This window comes from Balaenoptera ricei, chromosome 20 (assembly GCF_028023285.1).
Source record: "Balaenoptera ricei isolate mBalRic1 chromosome 20, mBalRic1.hap2, whole genome shotgun sequence".
NCBI classification, from domain to species: Eukaryota; Metazoa; Chordata; class Mammalia; order Artiodactyla; family Balaenopteridae; genus Balaenoptera; species Balaenoptera ricei.
Window position 1 is genome coordinate 34,871,317 of NC_082658.1, and position 21,837 is coordinate 34,893,153.

The 21,837-nt window shown below is 37.8% G+C and overlaps 1 protein-coding gene across 3 annotated transcripts in view; it reads left to right on the top strand.

The window, feature by feature from the left end:
• The window catches only part of STXBP4 (syntaxin binding protein 4), a 192,708-nt gene that overhangs the window by 1,053 nt on the left and 169,818 nt on the right, over window positions 1–21,837 (top strand). For 2 of the 3 annotated variants that reach the window (XM_059908303.1, XM_059908301.1), the window contains exons 2-3: window positions 17,740–17,816; window positions 18,296–18,423. The exons of the other annotated variant lie outside the window; for it this stretch is intronic. In XM_059908303.1, coding sequence (XP_059764286.1) covers window positions 18,377–18,423 — 47 coding nt within the window. In that variant the 5' untranslated portion in view covers window positions 17,740–17,816; window positions 18,296–18,376. The remainder of the gene's footprint in view (window positions 1–17,739; window positions 17,817–18,295; window positions 18,424–21,837) is intronic. 3 annotated transcript variants of the gene reach the window in all.

Below are 21,837 nucleotides of genomic sequence, written 5' to 3' on the forward strand. Positions count from 1 at the left end.
GTTGTGCTACAGGACAAACTAGGACCTGCGTGGGGCGGACGGCATAGGCAATTTTGCTGTAATGGAAGAAAGCATCTTTCAAGGAACTATAAAGTAGAGGTTAAGAGCTCAGATTCTGAGGTTACAGCAGCTCTACATTCATACCCGGGTCCTCACTATGGCCGTGTGTCCTTAGGTCAGTTATTTGGTCTTTTTAAAACTTAACGGCCTTACGTGTAAAATAGGAATCATAACAGTAAATGAGAATATGCATGTAAGTAATTTTCACAGTGTAAACATTTAGTAAACATTAGTCTTTATTGCTAATGTCCAGAGCAGGTATAATTATCCCCACTTCATGGATGAGGAAGCTGAAGTCCTGCCAAGTTAAATGACTTTGTCATTCAACATTTTATTTACTGTGCTCTCTTGTGGGCCAGACATTGTTCAACCTACTGGGCCTACGGCACAGAGAAAGTCAGAGAAGATCAGTTCAGTTATGGAGCGTGTCCTTTCTACTGAGGGACTCAGGAGAAAAGCAAGTAACAGACACATAAATAAGGGAATTTCAGATAACAGTACAGTGTGATTGAAAGTCAAGAGGAAGGGAAGTAAAGTAAGGTCTTTCTGAGGATGTGACATTTGAGCCTAGTCCTGAGTGATGATAAGGAACAAACTACACAATGACAATTCCAAGTCATGCCAAGACCCCTAGGCAAGAAAGAGCACTCACCACTGAAGAACAAAAAGGAGGCCATCTCTTCCTAGCCTTGTGAGCAGGGAGAAAAGTGGTAGGAAATGGGTCAGAGCAGGTATACTGGGGCCAGATAATACAGAGCCTTATAAGCCATGTCCAAGGGTTTGTATTTTATTCTAAAAATAATACGAAGCATACAAGTGATATCTGAGTCACATTTTTAAAAAGATATTGGTTATGGTGTGGAAAAGGGAAGGGAGCAAAAAAGAAAATAGAACAGTTAGGAGGCAGTTGCTGTAGTGCAGGTGAGTGATGATGGTCACCTTGAGAGAGTAACTGATTAACTGTGGTCACAGGGCCAGAAAATTAGAAACCAAAAAGAAAAAGGAAAAAAAAAGTATCTTCTGACTTTTCTACTTTTTTTTTTTTTTTTTGGTGTGTAGTTTCTGCTTTATAACAAAGTGAATCAGTTATACATATACATATATCCCCATATCTCTTCCCTCTTGCGTCTCCCTCCCTCTCACCCTCCCTATTCCACCCTTCTAGCTGGTCACAAAGCACTGAGCTGATCTCCCTGTGCTGTGCGACTGCTTCCCACTAGCTAGCTATTTTACATTTGGTAGTGTATATATGTCAATGTATACACTACCACTCTCTCACTTTGTCCCAGCTTACCCTTCCCCCTCCCCATGTCCTCATGACTTTTCTACTTTGACATGAAAATTTCAAGATTCTGTGAGTCTACAGACTTATTCCTGTGTTATGAGAATGTTTGAAAATTTTTTTCATCTGTATCTACCTTAGTTCTTATACCAGATTGTCATTTCTTTCAGGACAAGACCTGTCATATTTTAAATTCCTTACAGCATAAACTCAAACCCCGTGCAAACATTAATGTCACTGAAACCAACAAAACATTCCCTTTGACCATTCTTTTTTTCCAGGCAACGCTTCCATGTAGCAAGAGGTAGCAGCATAAATATGTCAATAATAGTGTCTTTGTTTTGTACTTTTATTTTGTTGTGTAATTGCAAATGAAATTACTCTTTTCCAAGGTACAGTAATCTTGATAGCAATAGAGCAGTGTTGGCTGCAGTTCTTGTGAGTCTGAGTGTGCTTGTGATGTTGCATAAATCATTATGGTAACTAATGCTAAGTAATGGGTTCTACCATGAATGGAATGGGAGCACCTCAGGCAAGGCTAGTACAACCCTGTCCTGCAAGTAGAGGTGTTGATTACAAACTTAAAACACCTGGGGCTGGACTGACGTTTCAGACTCAGCATCTTTTATTTGTAATATCATTTTTAGCAGTAAATAATTGAACCTTGTGAACCCTTTCTAGTTAGCTATGATCATGTTCAATTTTACATAGTAGGTAAAATACATTGTTATTTTTCATACAAACTATTTTGGAGGATGGAGGTGAGTGAAATGGGAGAAGGTGGGAAAAGAAGGAAAAATGGGAAAAAAAACCTGATAGTCACAATGTTTTCTCATCTGATTATTGGTTTTCAGGCTTTCTGACTTAAAGATTATAAAGACGTATTGTTTTTAAAATTTGGTTTGTGGGAGTTCCCTGGTGGTCCGGTGGTTAGGACTCAGTGCTTCCACTGCAGGTGGCATGGGTTCTATCCCCGATCTTGGAACTAAGATCTTGCAAGCCGCACGGCGTGGCCAAAAATAAAAAAAATTTGGTTTATAATTACATTTTTTAGTATTTTTAATGCATAAGTTAAGGACATTGCAATGTAAATCTTAATATGTTAGCCACTGAGCTGTATTTCCTAGCTGGCTGCCTAATAAAGCCATTTAGATCCATTTGGCAATTTGAAGTACCTAACAATTATTCCAACAGTACTAACAACTGTTTATTTAGTAGGTATTTATTGCAGTACTTTCCTTCTACCTAAAAGAGGAAGAGTAATACATTTGAGTAAATGGTAAGAACAAATGAATTGTAGTTTGCCTGAGAATAGACCGGATAATCACTGTTTTCCAATTAGTACACAATAATGGCATGAAGTTGCCGCAGTAAGTCTTGATATCCTAGTTTTTTTATTTCCTGGCAGCTTCCTTTATTTTTTTTTGAAATAAAAACAAAAAAGTAATTGTTTATATTAAATTATCATCATGTAGAATCCACTTTAAAAATGTGGAAATATTTGCAGATTTAATTTTTATTGGAGAATAGTTGATTTACAATGTTGTGTTAGTTTCAGGTGTACAGCAAAGTGAATGTGTTATACATACACATATACATATATCCACTCTTTTTTTGATTCTTTTCCCATATAGCCTGGCAGCTTCTTTTAAACCACATGTTTGAGAGGCTACTCCATTTAAAAGATCTTGAATAAGTTTATGTGATTGACAGATAAGGTGAAATGAAAACAAATTATTCATCAGTAGAAGGCATTTATTTTTTTCAAGTAACATTTATCAAGTTCAGGGCCAGCTTCATCGGTATGTGACCTATGCAGTCAGTCATACAGGCCTTGCTCACTTAGTTGGACCCTGTACTTGGTTTAATGCTCTGCTGTCACTTTCTTGAAATTGTTAATAATTTTTTTTTAACAAGGGGCTTCGCATTTTCATTTTGTACTGCCCCCTTCCCCCAATTGATTATATCCCAAATGAACTGACTGACATTCTGACATAATTCAGGCTAGAGTATAGTCAGCCTACCTAGAATAAGCAGAAGTTAAAGGTAAGAGATAAGGCAAAAGGCAAATTCAGATCTCCTGAGAACAGTCAGGTTGTACGAAATAAGATCAAGCAAAAATTCCTATTTCTTACATGACGCCTAAGACTCTAAGTACTCTAGACCCTGCCTACTTCTCTAACTTCATCTCCTCTCTCTCCCCATTCATCATGCTCCAGTCACACTTTTTTTTGTTGGGTAAACATCTCAAATTTTTTGCTGCCTTGAGACGTTCTCTGCCTGGAATACTTGGTCCCTCAGTTTTTCTCCTGGCTGACCTATTATTTGGATCTTAGATGGAACTCTAGTACCCAATCTAAATTAGCTCTCCTTTGTCCAGTCGCATATGATCATATCACCTTTCAGTATCTGAAATCTAGTTCATGTTGTTTCCATTTTTGTTATTTTTCTCCCAGCGCTAGCATGTAGATGCCTTAAAAGCATAGGCCTTGGGTTTTTTGGCATAATATCATAAGCATTTAGCACAGGGCATGCACATGATTGTACTGAGCCAGTGATTGGCAAGCAGAGGGCAGTCAGGTAGTCTAAGGAAACTTGTGAGAGCAGTGAGCTGTTGGTCTGATGAAGATCTCCTTTCAAGAAGCCCAGGACTGCTTCTTTGAAGCAGTTTTCTGTTGTTTCCCACTGGGTTGGGCTGTGGGTTACAAGCAGATGCTATTCATCCACCTCGAAGGCAAATGAGTAGCATTCCTGACCTGCTTAGATTCTTGAAAATCTAAGAAAAAAATGTACCACCAGGGGGAATATTGCCTTTGGGTACAGAATCAAGGAGATAGTAAAATAACCCTTTGACCGATTTTTTATATCTTGATTTCCTGAAACTTTCATGCCATTTTAAAAGATCAGTTAAAGTCTAGCCCAGAGAAGGGAGTCATTCCTGATTTTTGCCGATGTTCTTAAACAACCCTAGGATTATATAAATAGCTAATGCTGTCTTGAAGAATTTCTGCTGTCATAAGGTGTACAAGTTGTCACAGTTCCTAAACATTGTTATTTTCTTATATGTGTGTTTCTTCAAGTATAATACTGAATCTATAGGTCTAACTTTACAATAAGCGATATTGACATTTTTAATATTAGTTCCAGTGAATTTATAAATAGGAGGCATTTCTAATTTGTCAGTCACAGAATCCAGACAGATAACTTATTGGGTAGGCCTCCTTCTCCCTTAAAATGACCTTAATGTAAAATTTCACTGTTTCCTAAGAAAAAGCCTGCTTGATCTCCTTTTTTTTTTCTTTTTTTTTTCCCTTTCTAATGACATAAGCATAAGCTGTCACACTCAGTAATGAACTAAAGATCCCCAGTCACTTGATTGAAATAACCTGGTGAGTCTTCAAAGACATTTAGATGTATATGACTCGATAGCTTCTGACAAAGCACCTTTCTCATATGCTTTTTAAGATGATGATGATGATGATGATGATGATGATGGAGGAGGTGGAAGAGGAGGGAGAGGGGAGAGACTGTTTGGGTTTAGTATTGAGCCAATAAATCTCTCCTCCACTGTTACAACACCTGTCCTTTGTCTCTTCTGTTTACCTTTTCACTTTAGAGAAACAATTAAAAGACATTAGAGTTCCTTGGCAACATAGCTTGTTAAGAACTTTGAAGTAGATATAAAAGTACTTTGTCAAGGGAGGATGAGAATTAGGTTCTTGCTTATAAAGCTCTTATGAGTCTATTCTAGAGTTATTATTTTCATCTTTGTAATGATAACTCAGTAAGGCTTCTAATTAATTAATTGTAAGCTGTATGTGTATATGTATTGAAGTGTTAAATAAGATGCACTTAGATATAAACGAACATATTGCAGTTACACAATTTTCAACTAAAATCTAATATATGAATTGGGCCTGTTTTTCCTTAAACTGGTTTACTAGAAACACTAAAAAATAAAGACATTAAATCATGTGACAGAATTTGGGGTGAAAGAGGTTGTTTTCGAGAAGATTTTACTAAGCTTTCCAAAAACAGTTTTTATCCTTTACAAAATAATAGGTGTTTTAAAAGGCATTAAGTTAATAGAAAAAATATCAAAATGCCTAGGAATTAAATAAATAAGAAATGTGCAAGACCCATATGAAGACACTTTAAAACACTGCAGAAGGTCACAAAAGAAGACTTGAACAAAAGGAAAGATATACCAAGTACTGTGACAGGAAAAATCAAAAAGATAGATACCAGTGCTTCCTCAATCAATTTGTAAATTTAATGTGATTCCCAACAATTAGCTTTTTTTTTTTTTTTTTTTTAAAACAAGAAGATTTAGATGTTAATGTGTAAAAATCACCAAAAATAGCCAGGAAAACTTGGCTGAAACTTGGCTGAAAAAGAGCAGTGAGCATTGTCCTTACCAGATATGAAAACATATTATAAAGCTTCTATCATTAAAATAAAATAGTGTTGGTACATGAATACGTAGAATAACAAATGGGCCAGAATAAAAAAGTACAGTAGTAGACCCAAGTACTTATGAGATCTGGTGTATGATGAAGGTTGCATCTCTAATCACATTTAATAAATGTGATTGAGACAACTGAGTGATCTTCTTGGGGGAGAAAATAAGAGTTGGATCTGTACCTTATACTGTAGGTTGATTCCAAATGGATCAAAGATTTTAGAATGAAACTGTAAGAAAATATGAGAGTTCTTTGTAACTTTGTGGAGTGGGCAAGGACTTTCATTTGACTTAAACCAAAAATCATAAAAGAAAAGATAAATTTAGCCACAAACTTTTGCATAACCAAAAAAAAAAAAATCTAAGAACAAAAGGAGGAAGATATACTTGCAATTCTTAGTGCAGACAGAGGAATAATCTCCCTAGGATTTAAGAACTAGAAACTAGACAGTAAAAAGCTAACAATGAATAGGAAAATTGGCAAAAGATAGGAAAACACAGTTCACATAAAAGGTTCTGAAAGCATAAAAAAAATGCTCAGCCTCACTCAGACTACATTAAGATACCATTTTCATCAATATGACTGTCAAAATCCAAGTAATATAGTATACCATGTTGGTGAGGATTTGGAATACCAGGCACTATTATTGATGGAGGCACTATTATTGATGGAATGGTAAATAGTACAACCCGGATGGAGAGCAGTTTGGCATTTTCTGTCAAAATAGCAAGTGTGTATAAACTCTGATTTTTGTAAATTTATCTTACAGATAGATTTGTACATGTGTAATGTGACCTATATATAAAGATTTCATTATAGCAATAGCAAAAAAATTGAAACAATTTAAATATCTATCAATAAGGGAATAAATAAATATGGTCCATCCATAAAATGGAATACTATACAGCTGTGAAAATAAATTAGTATGCTATGTAAAAATATGAAAAGAATTCCAAGTTATATATTAAGTTAAAGAAAAAAAGAAACAGCTTGCACAGTAGTGTATATAGTATGCAGGACTACCACACACTCCAGAGTACCTGTTCACATCAGAGTCTGTATGACCCATACCCTCTGGATTGTACAGTGTACAACCTGAACAGCTGGGTGCTTTGTGCCTGATTGCAGCTACTTTCTGCATCAAAAAAATGTCAAGGAATCAGAATATTTATTTATATTTGTTTATTTGTACGTAAAAGAACTAAAAGGATTCACAAGAAACTAAAAGAGTGGGTACCTAAGTGTGAAAATGGTGTGGAGCTGGATAGGACAGAGATATACATCCATAATATATAACCACATTGGAATGTATTAACTATTATTTAAATTTAAAAAATATTATGTTTCATATGGCATTATTATAGTTTAATCAAGTTAACACTTACCATCATTTCTGTCAGATGTTTTTATCCCTTTCCCTTTTATATTCTCTATTTTTGGTCTGGTAAAAAGAACTAGTTTTAGAAAATACTGAATGTCGTGTCTCTGAGAATATAAATTATTAAGTCTGTTATTCAGATATCATGTGCATGATAGGCAGATTTTTATCTGATGAGATTTTTAATTGTATGGAATGAAAACTTCTAATGCAATCTTAAGAGAGTTGTGTATCAAAGTAAAGCTCTAATTTAAGTTTTCCAGAATAAAGTCAGCTTATAAAACAAGATATTTTCCCCCAGTGTTCCACTGTCTCTGTTTTTGCTGACCTAACCTTTTCCCCTTATGAGTCAGCAACCTAGAAAAACAAAATATTTTCCTTGAATGATCGTATTTTTAGTAAAAGAATAGAATATTTTCTTTGTGTCATTCATTAATACTGTGAAGTTGGGGGGTTGGGGTGGATGTGTAACATTACTAGAACCCCTATCGATTGAGGGCCTTGCTCGCTTGTATAAAGGAAGGAGTAGGAAACAAGTAAAGGAGAGGGAAGGAAAAGGCATTTTATGATTTTTAAGGATAAGACAATGGATACCTTGTTCATGTGGAGAGAAAAAAAAAGCCTGATGTTTGGATGGATAAGATTAAACCCATTTCATTATTGTAAAGAACTTTAATCAGTAGTATCATCTTCATAGAGACTTCCCTGGTGGTCCAGTGGTTAAGTCTCCATGCTACCACTGCAGGGGGCACAGGTTCAATCCCTGGTTGGGGCACTAAGATCCTGCATGCTGTGTGACACAGCCAAAAAAAAAAAAAAAATAGTATCATCTTCATAGAAGAGAGACAGCATATTACTACATTAATTAACACTCTCTTATCCTACTTTGTTGGAGGATGACATTTTTCCACATAAATTAATTTTCCAGCATCCTGTAGCAGAAAAAGCTTGTGTTTGAAACCAGGCAGAACTGGATTCAAATTCCACTTTATAACTGTTTAGCACTGTGGCAAGTCACATAGCTTCTCCATTAACTGATTTTCTCATATGTAAAATGGGTTAATATTACCTGCCTTTTGGGGCTCCTCTGAGGATAAAATCCTCTAGTATGATGCCTGGCTGTGTTGCTGTTTCATGACGACTCCTCCATTCTGGGTTAGGTGGCCTTCCTCCATGCCCCCAGCACCCTGTGAATACCACTGTCGGAGCACTTAGCACCCTCCTGATGTCTGTTTATTTGACTGTCTCTGGGGATAGACTCTTTTCTTTTTATCTCACCTCCAGCATTTAGGACAATGACAGGTATGTTAGGTGAATGAAATAGTTTAAAAACTGAAATTTCATTTTAATAGTTTAAAGTAGAAAAAAAATTAAATGACACTGTATGGAATCTATTATAGAATTTAACAATGACACATCCATTATACTTGGATATGTTCCATGACCTGGGGACCCAGCGCCCAGTTAAGACAAATCACTACTGCATGGGGATCTTACTCACTTTGGTAACACTGTGAAGACAGCCCAATTTTTTACATCTCCCTTAATCCTCAGGGCAACCCTTTTAGCTAGGTGTTATTATTCCTACCTTAATATGAAGAGACGCCAGGAGGTTAGGTAACTATTCTAAGGCTGTATGGCTAGCATATAGCGGTATTGCCATTTGAACTCAGCTTTTTTTAACTTAATTCTAATGCATTTTCCATGATATTAAATAAGATAAATACATTTGAAATACTTAGCACAGTGTGTGACACATGGTGCCAATAGATGGTAGTTGCTATTATTATTGTTATATCAAAACTTCCTCACTGAAGGTTTGGGAATCTGCTCCATTCTGCTATATTATTAAAGCAGTCTATAATGAACTTATAAAAACTTACTTTTAGAATTGAACTCTCTTCCACGGCTGCATTAGTCTTGTGGACCACTGCAGCAGCTCTTGACTCTGAGTTATTACTCTGTCAAGCCCTAGGATTGTAAGCTCTTCCCTCAAGTTTCCCCTCCTTCCCCCATGGGGTACTGAGTAACCTTCTTGCTTCCTGGCCATCGGAATTTTGCTGCTGACAGCGCTTGGTGGCTTCATTTCCCTGCTACTGTTGATCTGTGTGCTCCCACTCTTTCTGTTGCTTGCTACCACAGGGGCTGTGAAAGTTGAAGCAGGTTTTTTTTTTTTTTTTTAAGTATCTTCATTGGAGTATAATAGCTTTACAGTGGTGTGTTAGTTTCTGCTTTATAACAAAGTGAATCAGTTATACATATACATATATCCCCGTATCTCCTCCCTCTTGCGTCTCCCTCCCTCCCACCCTCCCTATCCCACACCTCTAGGTGGTCACAAAGCACAGAGCTGATCTCCCTGTGCTATGCGGCTGCTTCCCACTAGCTATCTATTTTACATTTGGTAGTGTATATATGTCCATGCCACTCTCGCACCCTGTCACATCTCACCCCTTCCCCTAGCCATATCCTCAAGTCCATTCTCTAGTAGGTCTGTGTCTTTATTCCCGTCTTGCCACTAGGTTCTTCATGACCTTCTTTTTTCTTAGAGTCCATATATATGTGTTAGCATACTGTATTTGTTTTTCTCTTTCTGACTTACTTCACTCTGTATGACAGGCTCTAACTCCATCCACCTCACTACAAATCCCTCCATTTCATTTCTTTTTATGGCTGAGTAATATTCCATTGTATATATGTGCCACATCTTCTTTATCCATTCATTTGATGATGGACACTTAGGTTGCTTCCATGTCCTGACTATTGTAAATAGAGCTACAATGAACATTTTGGTACATGACTCTTTTTGAATTATGGTTTTCTCAGGGTATATGCCCAGTAGTGGGATTGCTGGGTCGTATGGTAGTTCTATTTTTAGTTATTTAAGGAACCTCCATACTGTTCTCCATAGTGGCTGTATCAGTTTACATTTCCACCAACAGTGCAAGAGGGTTCCCTTTTCTCCACACCCTCTCCAGCATTTATTGTTTCTATATTTTTTGATGATGGCCATTCTGACCGGTGTGAGATGATATCTCATTGTAGTTTTGATTTGCATTTCTCTAATGATTAATGATGTTGAGCATTCTTTCATGTGTCTGTTGGCAATCTGTATATCTTCTTTGGAGAAATGTCTCTTTAGGTCTTCTGCCCATTTTTGGATTGAGTTGTTTGTTTTTTTATTATTGAGCCGCATGAGCTGCTTGTAAATCTTGGAGATTAATCCTTTGTCAGTTGCTTCATTTGCAAATATTTTCTCCCATTCTGAGGGTTGTCTTTTGGTCTTGTTTATGGTTTCCTTTGCTGTGCAAAAGCTTTTAAGTTTCATTAGGTCCCATTTGTTTATTTGTGTTTTAATTTCCATTTCTCTAGGATCTGGGTCAAAAAGGATCTTGCTGTGATTTATGTCACAGAGTGTTCTGCCTATGTTTTCCTCTAAGAGTTTGATAGTGTCTGGCCTTACACTTAGGTCTTTAATCCATTTTGAGTTTATTTTTGAGTATGGTGTCAGGGAGTGTTCTAATTTCATACTTTTACATGTACCTGTCCAATTTTCCCAGCACCACTTATTGAAGAGGCTGTCTTTTCTCCACTGTATATGCTTGCCTCCTTTATCAAATATAAGGTGAGTATAGGTGCGTGGGTTTATCTCTGGGCTTTCTATCCTGTTTTATTGATCTATATTTCTGTTTTTGTGCCAGTACCAAACTGTCTTGATTACTGTAGCTTTGTAATATAGTCTGAAGTCAGGGAGCCTGATTCCTCCAGCTCCCTTTTTTTTGTTCTGAAGATTGCTTTGGCTATTCGGGGTCTTCTGTGTTTCCATACAGATTGTGAACTTTTTTGTTCTAGTTCTGTGAAAAATGCCAGTGGTAGTTTGATAGGGATTGCATTGAATCTGTAGATTGCTTTGGGTAGTAGAGTCATTTTCACAATGTTGATTCTTCCAATCCAAGAACATTGTATATCTCTCCATCTATTTTTATCATCTTTAATTTCTTTCATCAGTGTCCTATAATTTTCTGCATACAGGTCTTTTGTCTCCTTAGGTAGGTTTATTCCTAGATATTTTATTCTTTTTGTTGCAATGGTAAACGGGAGTGTTTTCTAAATTTCACTTTCAGATTTTTCATCATTAGTATATAGGAATGCAAGAGATTTCTGTGCAGTAATTTTGTATCCTGCTACTTTACCAAATTCATTGATTAGCTCTAGGAGTTTTCTGGTAGCATCTTCAGGATTCTCTATGTATAGTATCATGTCATCTGCAAACAGTGACAGCTTTACTTCTTGTTTTCCGGTTTGGATTCCTTTTGTTTCTTTTTCTTCTCTGATTGCTGTGGCTAACACTTCCAAAACTACGTTGAATAATAGTGGTGAGAGTGGGCAACCTTGTCTTGTTCCTGATCTTAGTGGAAATGGTTTCAGTTTTGCACCATTGAGGACAATATTGGCTGTGGGTTTGTCATATATGGCCTTTATTATGTTGAGGAAAGTTCCCTCTATGCCTACTTTCTGCAGGGCTTTTATCATAAATGGGTGTTGAATTTTGTCGAAAGCTTTCTCTGCATCTATTGAGATGATCATATGGTTTTTCTCCTTCAATTTGTTAATATGATATATCACGTTGATTGATTTGCATATATTGAAGAATCCTTGCATTCCTAGGATAAACCCCACTTGATCATGGTGTATGATCCTTTTAATGTGCTGTTGGATTCTGTTTGCTAGTATTTTGTTGAGGATTTTTACATCTATATTCATCAGTGATATTGGCCTGTAGTTTTCTTTCATTGTGACATCTTTGTCTGGTTTTGGTATCAGGGTGATGGTGGCCTCATAGAATGAGTTGGGGAGTGATCCTCCCTCTGCAATATTTTGGAAGAGTTTGAGAAGGATAGATGTAAGCTCTTCTCTAAATGTTTGATAGAATTCACCTGTGAAGCCATCTGGTCCTGGGCTTTTGTTTGTTGGGAGATTTTTAATCACAGTTTCAATTTCAGTGCTTGTGAATGGTCTGTTCATATTTTCTATTTCTTCCTGGTTCAGTCTCGGCAGGTTGTGCATTTCTAAGAATCTGTCCATTTCTTCCAGGTTGTCCATTTTATTGGCATAGAGTTGCTTGTAGTAATCTCTCATGATCCTTTGTATCTCTGCAGTGTCAGTGGTTACTTCTCCTTTTTCATTTCTAATTCAATTGATTTGAGTCTTCTCCCTTTTTTTCTTGATGAGTCTGGCTAGTGGTTTATCAATTTTGTTTATCTTCTCAAAGAACCAGCTTTTAGTTTTATTGATCTTTGCTATTGTTTCCTTCATTTCTTTTTCATTTATTTCTGATCTGATCTTTATGATTTCTTTCCTTCTGCTAGCTTTGGGGGTTTTTTGTTCTTCTTTCTCTAATTGCTTTAGGTGCAACGTTAGGTTGTTTATTCGAGATGTTTCCTGTTTCTTGATGTAGGCTTGTATTGCTATAAACTTCCTTCTTAACACTGCTTTTGCTGCATCCCATAGGTTTTGGGGCGTCGTGTCTCCATTGTCATTTGTTTCTAGGTATTTTTTGATTTCCCCTTTGATTTCTTCAGTGATCACTTCGTTATTAAGTAGTGTATTGTGTAGCCTCCATGTGTTTGTATTTTTTACAGATCTTTTCCTGTAATTGATATCTAGTCTCATAGCGTTGTGGTCGGAAAAGATACTTGATACGATTTCAATGTTCTTAAATTTACCAAGGCTTGATTTGTGACCCAAGATATGATCTATCCTGGAGAATGTTCCATGAGCACTTGAGAAAAATGTGTATTCTGTTGTTTTTGGGTGGAATGTCCTATAAATATCAATTAAGTCCATCTTGTTTAATGTATCATTTAAAGCTTGTGTTTCCTTATTTATTTTCATTTTAGATGATCTGTCCATTGGTGAAAGTGGGGTGTTAAAGTCCCCTACTATGATTGTGTTACTGTCGATTTCCCCTTTTATGGCTGTTAGTATTTGCCTTATGTATTGAGGTGCTCCTATGTTGGGTGCATAAATATTTACAATTGTTATACCTTCCTCTTGGATCGATCCCTTGATCATTATATAGTGTCCTTCTTTGTCTCTTGTAATAGTCTTTATTTTAAAGTCTATTTTGTCTGATATGAGAATTGCTACTCCAGCTTTCTTTTGCTTTCCATTTGCATGGAATATCTTTTTCTATCCCCTCACTTTCAGTCTGTATGTGTCCCTAGGTCTGAAGTGGGTCTCTTGTAGACAGCATATATATGGGTCTTGTTTTTGTATCCATTCAGCCAGTCTGTGTCTTTTGGTGGGAGCATTTAATCCATTTACATTTACGGTAATTATCAATATGTATGTTCCTATTCCCATTTTCTTAAATGTTTTGGGTTTGTTATTGTAGGTGTTTTCCTTCTCTTGTGTTTCTTGCCTAGAGAAGGTCCTTTAACATTTGTTGTAAAGCTGGTTTGGTGGTGCTGAATTCTCTTAGCTTTTGCTTGTCTGTAAAGGTTTTAATTTCTCCATTAAATCTGAATGATATCCTTGCTGAGTAGAGTAATCTTGGTTGTAGATTTTTCTCTTTCATCACTTTAAGTATGTTCTGCCACTCCCTTCTGGCTTGCAGGGTTTCTGCTGAAAGATCAGCTGTTAACCTTATGGGGACTCCCTCGTGTGTTATTTGTTGCCTTTCCCTTGCTGCTTTTAATATGTTTTCTTTATATTTAATTTTTGATAGTTTGATTAATATGTGTCTTGGCGTGTTTCTCCTTGTATTTATCCTGTATGGGACTCTCTGTGCTTCCAGGACTTGGTTAACTATTTCCTTTCCCATATTGAGGAATTTTTCAACTATAATCTCTTCAAATATTTTCTCAGTCCCCTTCTTTTTCTCTTCTTCCTCTGAGACCCCTATAATTAGAATGTTGGTGCGTTTAATGTTGTCCCAGAGGTCTCTTAGACTGTCCTCAGTTCTTTTCATTCTTTTTTCTTTATCCTGCTCTGCAGTAGTTATTTCCACTATTTTATCTTCCAGGTCACTTATCCGTTCTTCTGCCTCAGTTATTCTGCTATTGATCCCTTCTAGAGTATTTTTAATTTCATTTATTGTGTTTTTCATCATTGCTTGGTTCCTCTTTAGTTCTTCTAGGTCCTTGTTAAATGTTTCTTGCATTTTGTCTATTCTATTTCCAAGATTTTGGACCATCTTTACTATCATTATTCTGAATTCTTTTTCAGGTAGCCTGCCTATATCCTCTTCATTTGTTAGGTCTGGTGTGTTTTTACCTTGCTCCTTCATCTGCTGTGTGTTTTTCTGTCTTCTCATTTTTCTTATCTTACTGTGTTTGGGGTCTCCTTTTCACAGGCTGCAGGTTCGTTTTTCCTGTTGTTTTTGGTATCTGTCCCCAGTGGCTAAGGTTGGTTCAGTGGGTTATGTAGGCTTCTTGGTGGAGGGGACTAGTGCCTGTGTTCTGGTGGATGAGGCTGGATCTTGTCTTTCTGGTGGGCACGTCCACGTCTGGTGGTGTATTTTGGGGTGTCTGTGGCCTTATTATGAATTTAGGCAGCCTCTCTGCTAATGGATGGGGCTGTGTTCCTGTCTTGCTAGTTGTTTGGTATAGGGTGTCCAGCACTGTAGCTTGCTGGTCGTTGAGTGAAGCTGGGTCTTGATGTTGAGATTGAGATCTCTCAGAGATTTTCGCCATTTGGTATTACGTGGCACTGGGCGGTCTCTTGTGGACCAGTGTCCTGAGGTTGGGCCTCCCACCTCAGAGGCACAGCCCTGATGCCTGGCTGGAGCACCAAGAGCCTTTCATCCACACGGCTCAGAATAAAAGGGAGAAAAAAATAGAAAGAAAGAAAGAAAGAGGATAAAATAAAATAAAATATAATATAATAAAATAGTAAGATGAAATAAAATAAAGCTATTAAAATAAAAAATAAAAGAATTATTAAGAAAAAATTTATTAAGAAAAATTTTTTTTAATTTTTTAAAATAAAAAATAAGAAAAAAATTATTAAGAAAAAAAAATTTTTAAGTAAGGAAAAAAACAAAATAAAACAGACAGACCGAACCCTAGGACAAATGGTAGAAGCAAAGGTATACAGACAAAATCTCACCCAGAAGCATACACATACACACTCGCAAAAAGAGGAAAAGGGGAAAAAATAATATATCCTGCTCCCAAAGTCCACCTCCTCAATTTGGGATGATCCGTTGTCTATTCAGGTATTCAACAGATGCAGGTACATCAAGTTGTTTGTGGAGCTTTAATCCGCTGCTTCTGAGGCTGCTGGGAGAAATTTCCCTTTCTCTTCTTTGTTCATACAGCTCCCGGGGTTCAGCTTTGGATTTGGACACGCCTCTGTGTGTAGGTCACCTGAGGGCATCTGTTCTTTGCTCACACAGGACGGGGTTAAAGGAGCACCTGCTACGGGGGCTCTGGCTCACTCAGGCGGCGGGGAGGGAGGGGTACGGATGCGGGGCGAGCCTGCGGCGGCAGAGGCCAGCGTGACGTTGCAGCAGCCTGAGGCGCGCTGTGTGTTCTCCCGGGGAAGTTGTCCCTGGATCACGGGACCCTGGCAGTGACGGGCTGCACCGGCTCCCGGGAGGGGTGGTGTGGATAGTGCCCTGTGCTCGCACACAGGCTTCTTGGTGGCGGCAGCAGCAGCCTTAGCGTCTCATGCCCGTCTCTGGGGTCCGCACTATAGCCACGGCTCGCGCCTGTCTCTGGAGCTCATTTAGGCGGCACTCTGAATCCCCTCTCCTTGCGTGCCACGAAACAAAGTGGCAAGAAAAAGTCTCTTGCCTGTTCGGCAGCTCCAGACCTTTTTCCGGACTCCCTCCCGGCTAGCTGTGGCGCACTAGCCCCCTTCAGGCTGTGTTCACGCAGCCAACCCCAGTCCTCTCCCTGGGATCCGATCTGCGAAGCCCAAGCCTCAGCTCCCAGCCCCGCCCACCCCAGCGGCTGAGCAGACAAGCCTCTCGGGCTGGTGAGTGCCGGTCAGCACCGATCCTCTATGCGGGAATCTCTCTGCTTTGCCCTCCGCACCCCTGTGGCTGCGCTCTCCTCCGTGGCTCCGAAGCTTACCCCCTCTGCCACCCGGAGTCTCCGCCTGAGAAGGGGCTTCCTAGTGTGTGGAAACCTTTCCTCCTTCACAGCTCCCTCCCACTGGTGCAGGTCCCGTCCCTATTCTTCTGTCTCTGTTATTTCTTTTTTCTTTTGCCCTACCCAAGTACGTGGTTAGTTTCTTGCCTTTTGGGAGGTCTGACGTCTTCTGCCAGCATTCCGTGGGTGTTCTGTAGGAGCAGTTCCACGTGTAGATGTATTTCTAATGTATCTGTGGGAAGGAAGGTGATCTCCGCGTCTTACTCTTCCGCCATCTTGCCCAGACATTGAAGCAGGTTTTTAACACCCAGACCAGTGATACAGTTCTGTGTTAGTATCCCAGAAGGTTGTTGGCTCTTTCTTCAGAGTCCATTTAATTCATTGACAGAAGAATCTAGGATTTCTCTCACATAAGTAGTTGGAGAAGAGATGGGATAATCCCCTTGATTTTAGTTCTCCACCTCAGTTTCACTGTCCCTAGTACTTTGGGTTCCTGAGTCCCCAACCTCTCTGGGATTCTACAAGATATGTTCCTCAACATCTCTAGCTGTTTTATAGGCCAGAATTTTGCCATGAATCAGTTATGGTGTGCTGAGTTAGTGATTGCCCCTCAACTTCTTAGAGGTATAACATGCCACCTCTGTTTACCCCAGTACACCGTACAAGTATTAACATTTTCTATATGTGTGCTCAAACTTAAAAGTGTTTACAAAGCCTTTCCCTAGCTTTCAGCTTCTTCAGGCCTCCTTTATCAATTATCACCCTACCATCTATTTTTTGTCTTCCAGAAATTTATTGAAACTTTTCATCTCATGGCTCTTCTTTCATTTTTTCTCTAACATTATGAGTTTATACTGTTTGTAACCCTTTACTTTTATATGAGTAGGCTCTTGGAGGAAAAGAAGATACATGCCAAGGTCAAGCTGCCATTTTTAACTGAAAATTGGATTTTTAAAAAAGTTTAACTTTACTAGAGTATAATTGATTTATAACAAACAGCACATATTTATAGTGAGACAGTTTGGTAAGTTTTGACATGTGTATCCATTTGTAAAACCATCACTACTACCTACTGTACCTTTGAAGAAACTGATGCTTGGAGAAGCCTAGAAGTTCAAATTGGAATCCAGGTCTGTCTGATGTCAAGTTCCATGCTGTGGGCTCTGAAGCCTGAGTTCTAGTTGGGAAAACAACCAATGACTATTTCTTATTTGTGTAGGGAAAGTACACAATCTCTCTGAATCTAGCTACTCATTTCTTTAATAAGAGGGCTGTGCTAAATGATCCTAAGGTGTTTTTCAACTTCAGGTTTCTATACTTTATTTATGTTTCTTATACAGAAGTGGTAAATCTGTTCAAATACAGTTTTTAAATTAAATGAAACTGCACTATTCTCTATAATTTTCACAGTGGAGCTATATGAGACATTAAAATAATATTTTTTTCTTTTTATAGGAAAGTATTTAAGAAGCTCATGGAGTAATATGAGTCAGAGTAATATAGGATCTGCAGGAAGTCCCTCAAGATAGTTGGTGAGACAGTAGGAATTTGTGTTTTCTTCAAAGTGTATTGTATAATTATTTTGCAGACATTCTGACTGTAAAATTCCTAGCCTTGTGCTCACAAGAGACATTTTTCTCAGTCTTTTATTATTATGTGGTTTTTAAGCTTAGTAACGGTGGAAGCTATAATAGTTACCTAAAGCTTAACTGTATTCTTCACTTCTGCTAGAAAATACAGATTTTTATATAGCTATAGATATTGATAATGATATAGATATAGTCCTATAGCTCTATCTAGCTTTCTATCTACAGAACTGCCTTTACATTTCTCAGATATTATCAGCAATGACTAAAATGCCATAGCCCAACATATATAAAATACATCTATCATCTATACACAGGCACATATTGTTTACATGCCAAGTATATGTAATGTTTTTATGCACAGTTAAAATCAAATTTGACTGTTCTAAGATATGACAGTTTATTTTCTACTTCTCTAATCTTAGGAAAAGAAGAATTTATAGACTCTTCGTCAAGATCTTCATTTATACAGCTGTTAAATCCAAGGCTACAGTGGTAGTGAAACCATGAATAAAAATACATCTGCCGTAGTATCATCCGGGCTACTTGAAAAGTAATTGCTAAATTAAATTTAATATGTTTGAACTATCATAGTTTAAAATATGTAGAATATTAATGAACATTTGGTGGAAAGTTTTATACAGCTGCCTACCTGTGGTCTAAGATAGTGGTAATGAAAAGGTTGATCAGAGCTTTCTATGTAAATCAGGGTAAAGGACAAATTATGCATTCTCTTTTAGAATTATTTATATAGACTGCTTTTTAAAAATTTGATCTGATTTTTTGAATACCTAAAATATTTTATAATTCCAGTATAAAAAATAACATAATGTTAACATTAACATTTGCTGACTAACAAACCAGCTCAAAGTACCTTAAAACAAACAAGCATTTATTCTTCCTCATGATTCCGTGAGCAGTTCTTCTGGGCTGCACCAGATCACGTAGGGTGGCCTCATTGCCATGTCTGGGGCCTCATCTAGGAAGGCTGGATAGCTGAAGTCTTTTTCAACCTGGCCTCTCATCTTCCAGGCAGCTAGCTCAGGCTTTTTCACGTGGTGGCAGAATGGTTCCCAGCAACAAGCACAAGTGTTTTTCAAATGTCTGTTTTCCTCACATTTGCTTATGCACCATTGGCTAAAGCAATTTAGATAACTAAGTCCAAATTCAAGGTCTAGAGTTACAGACTTTACTTTTTAATGGAAGGAGCGGTAAAGTCACATTCCTGGGGGCATGCAGACAGAGATGGGAAGAATTGGTGGCCATTTTGCAAACATGTAACACACATATAACAAGGTATATTTGGAGAAGTCCTGCTTTCAGTCTTGTCTTTCACTCTGTGCCCTCATTCCTCCTATAAATAGCCATCTTTATTCTTAGTTCTTTTTCAGTGTTTCTTTTTGCATAAGCAAATACATATCCATGTAAATAAATATGCATGTTATATATATATGTGTGTATATAATTATATTTTTTCTCAAAGCTATTATTTATTCTGTATATAGTTCCACTGTATAGACATTCTTCTACTCTTGCTTACATAGTAAACAAGTGTACACCAGCACTTTGACTCGGGTTTGAAGATCTTCCCTGCAGAAGGGTGTCAGGTTAGTTAAACTCAGGGTATCTTTCTCTGATGCCTCCTCCTGGGAGCACTGGAAAGCTCCAGTCTCATAGGGATATAAGCCAGGCGCAGCTGTGTGGTAGGTGAAGAGCTCTGTCTACAGAGCTCCATGCATTGATGTTGAACAGTTTTACTCTGTGTGACAGCACAGAGTTTTATCCAACTACTTAGGGCAAAATCAGGTTCATGAGGAAGTAGCATATGACCAAGGCAAAATGTCCCAAAACACCCAGGATCCAGCTCCCAGGCTCCACTTGCCAGTGCATTCTTAACAAAAAGGTAGCATATTATATATAGTGTTTTGACCAGACTTTTTTTAAACTTAAAATTATATCCTGGTGATCACTTCATATCAATTTATAAAGATCTTCCTTGTACCTTGTTGTAACTGTATAGTATTCTGTTCTTAATATACCATAGTTTATTCATCCAGTACCTTATTGATGGACATTTGAATTGTTTGCTATTTTTGGTGATCACAAATTATGCCAAATGACGAACCTAGTATACAAGTCATTTGTATTTCTTGCCAGAGTATCTTTGGGAAAGGTTCCTAGAAAGGGGATTGTTGGATCAGAAGGTAAAGTTAGAGACTATCAAATCCCCTCTTTAGGGGTTATGCCATTTTGCATTACCACCAACAATGTAAAAGAGTACCTCTTTCCTAAAGCCTTGTCTTATATTGTCAAAGTTCTGAATTTACGTTGATCTGATAGGTGAAAAGCAGTGTCTCTGCCTGGTTTTAACTTGTAATTCTCTTACTATGATTAAAGTTGAGCAGCAGAACTATTTTTAATAGCCAAAAAAAAAAAAGAAGTAATATAAATTCTTAACAATGAGGGAATTTTAAAGTAAGGTCCTAGCAAGTAAATACACTGCTTTGTTAATAATAGATACTCTGTGTTGGGATTAGAAAAGGAGGGATCCTTTACTGAAATAATAACATATGCTGGAGATCGTGTGTGTCCCCATTGAAGGAAATTGACATTTAGAGGGTTTAAGAGGTTATTGGAGGTGCTTAATGAGGACCTTTGTCCCCTTTCTTCTTCATCTTGCCCTTTTCTAGGCTTCACCCCTTTACGTCCTTGCAGTCTAAATCTCCTGTCAAGAATGGACTGAGGTTCTGGAATCTGACAATAGAACATTTTCTACCTTTTTTTCCTAGCTAATTGACTATTACCCTAGTAACCCTAGATAGGCCCTCCAACCCTAGAGCTGAATTCAATATAATGCAACCCTAAAGGATGTGCTATATAAAGGGCAAAATATTCAAAAACGGAGTTTTGTAATTTTTTTAAAATTTTAATTTCTTTCATTCTACTTTTTTATGATTTAACTTTTGAATACAAGTCTTCTTAAAGATATAGTCAGAACTTCTATGGCAGAAGTTAAGAAAATTTTTTTAAAGCTATAATCATATGTAAGGTATGGAGTAACTCTTTTTAAACAGCAGTTTCTCTGTTTTGGCACGTTTGAAGACAGCTGGAAGTCCTATATTCAAAAATGGCTTTAGTGCACCAGTGAAGTAGACCTTAGACCATACTTTGCCTCTGGAGTAAGACAGACTGCCCTCACATTGCTGTTCTCCAGCTTCGTAACCTTGGGCCACCAAGTTAACCTGCCCAGATTTGAGTTCTTTTAGAAAAATGAGGGTAATAATCTTAGGGATTTTATAAATATTAGTTGAACGGACTAATGTATGTATATTGCTTAGCACAACACCCACTGTACCATAAGTAAGCAGACAGCCCTAAGCTTCGTTTCATGCTTTATTCAAGTTCTCTTGGACCAGTAAAAGTATCTGCTCTGACCACTGTTTAGAAACATAACTGAGGTGAAGGGGGGAGAGTACCTTTTGCAGAATTCTTTTAACAGTTCCTTCTTTTCTAATGGCATCACTTTTATGTCTGGCAGAAATTGCAGCTGGAGCAAGTAATCTGTACCAGGAAAATACTCTTTCTAAATTAAAAAGATAAACTGCATTTGTTTTTTTTTTTTTTTGAGATTCAAATGAAGGTCATATTTATTTTGCTTTAAATGGCCAAAAACATGTCTTTTAAAGTCACTTACCTAATTCATTGAAGTATTTTGTTTTGGAATCCTTCAGTGTAGTCAAAAAAATCAGTTAAAACTAAGTCTCTTCAGGGCTTCCCTGGTGGCGCGGTGGTTGAGAATCTGCCTGCCAATGCAGGGGACACGGGTTCGAGCCCTGGTCTGGGAAGATCCCACATGCCGCGGAGCAACTGGGCCCGTGAGCCACAACTACTGAGCCTGCGCGTCTGGAGCCTGTGCTCTGCAACAAGAGAGGCCGCGATAGTGAGAGGCCTGTGCACCACGATGAAG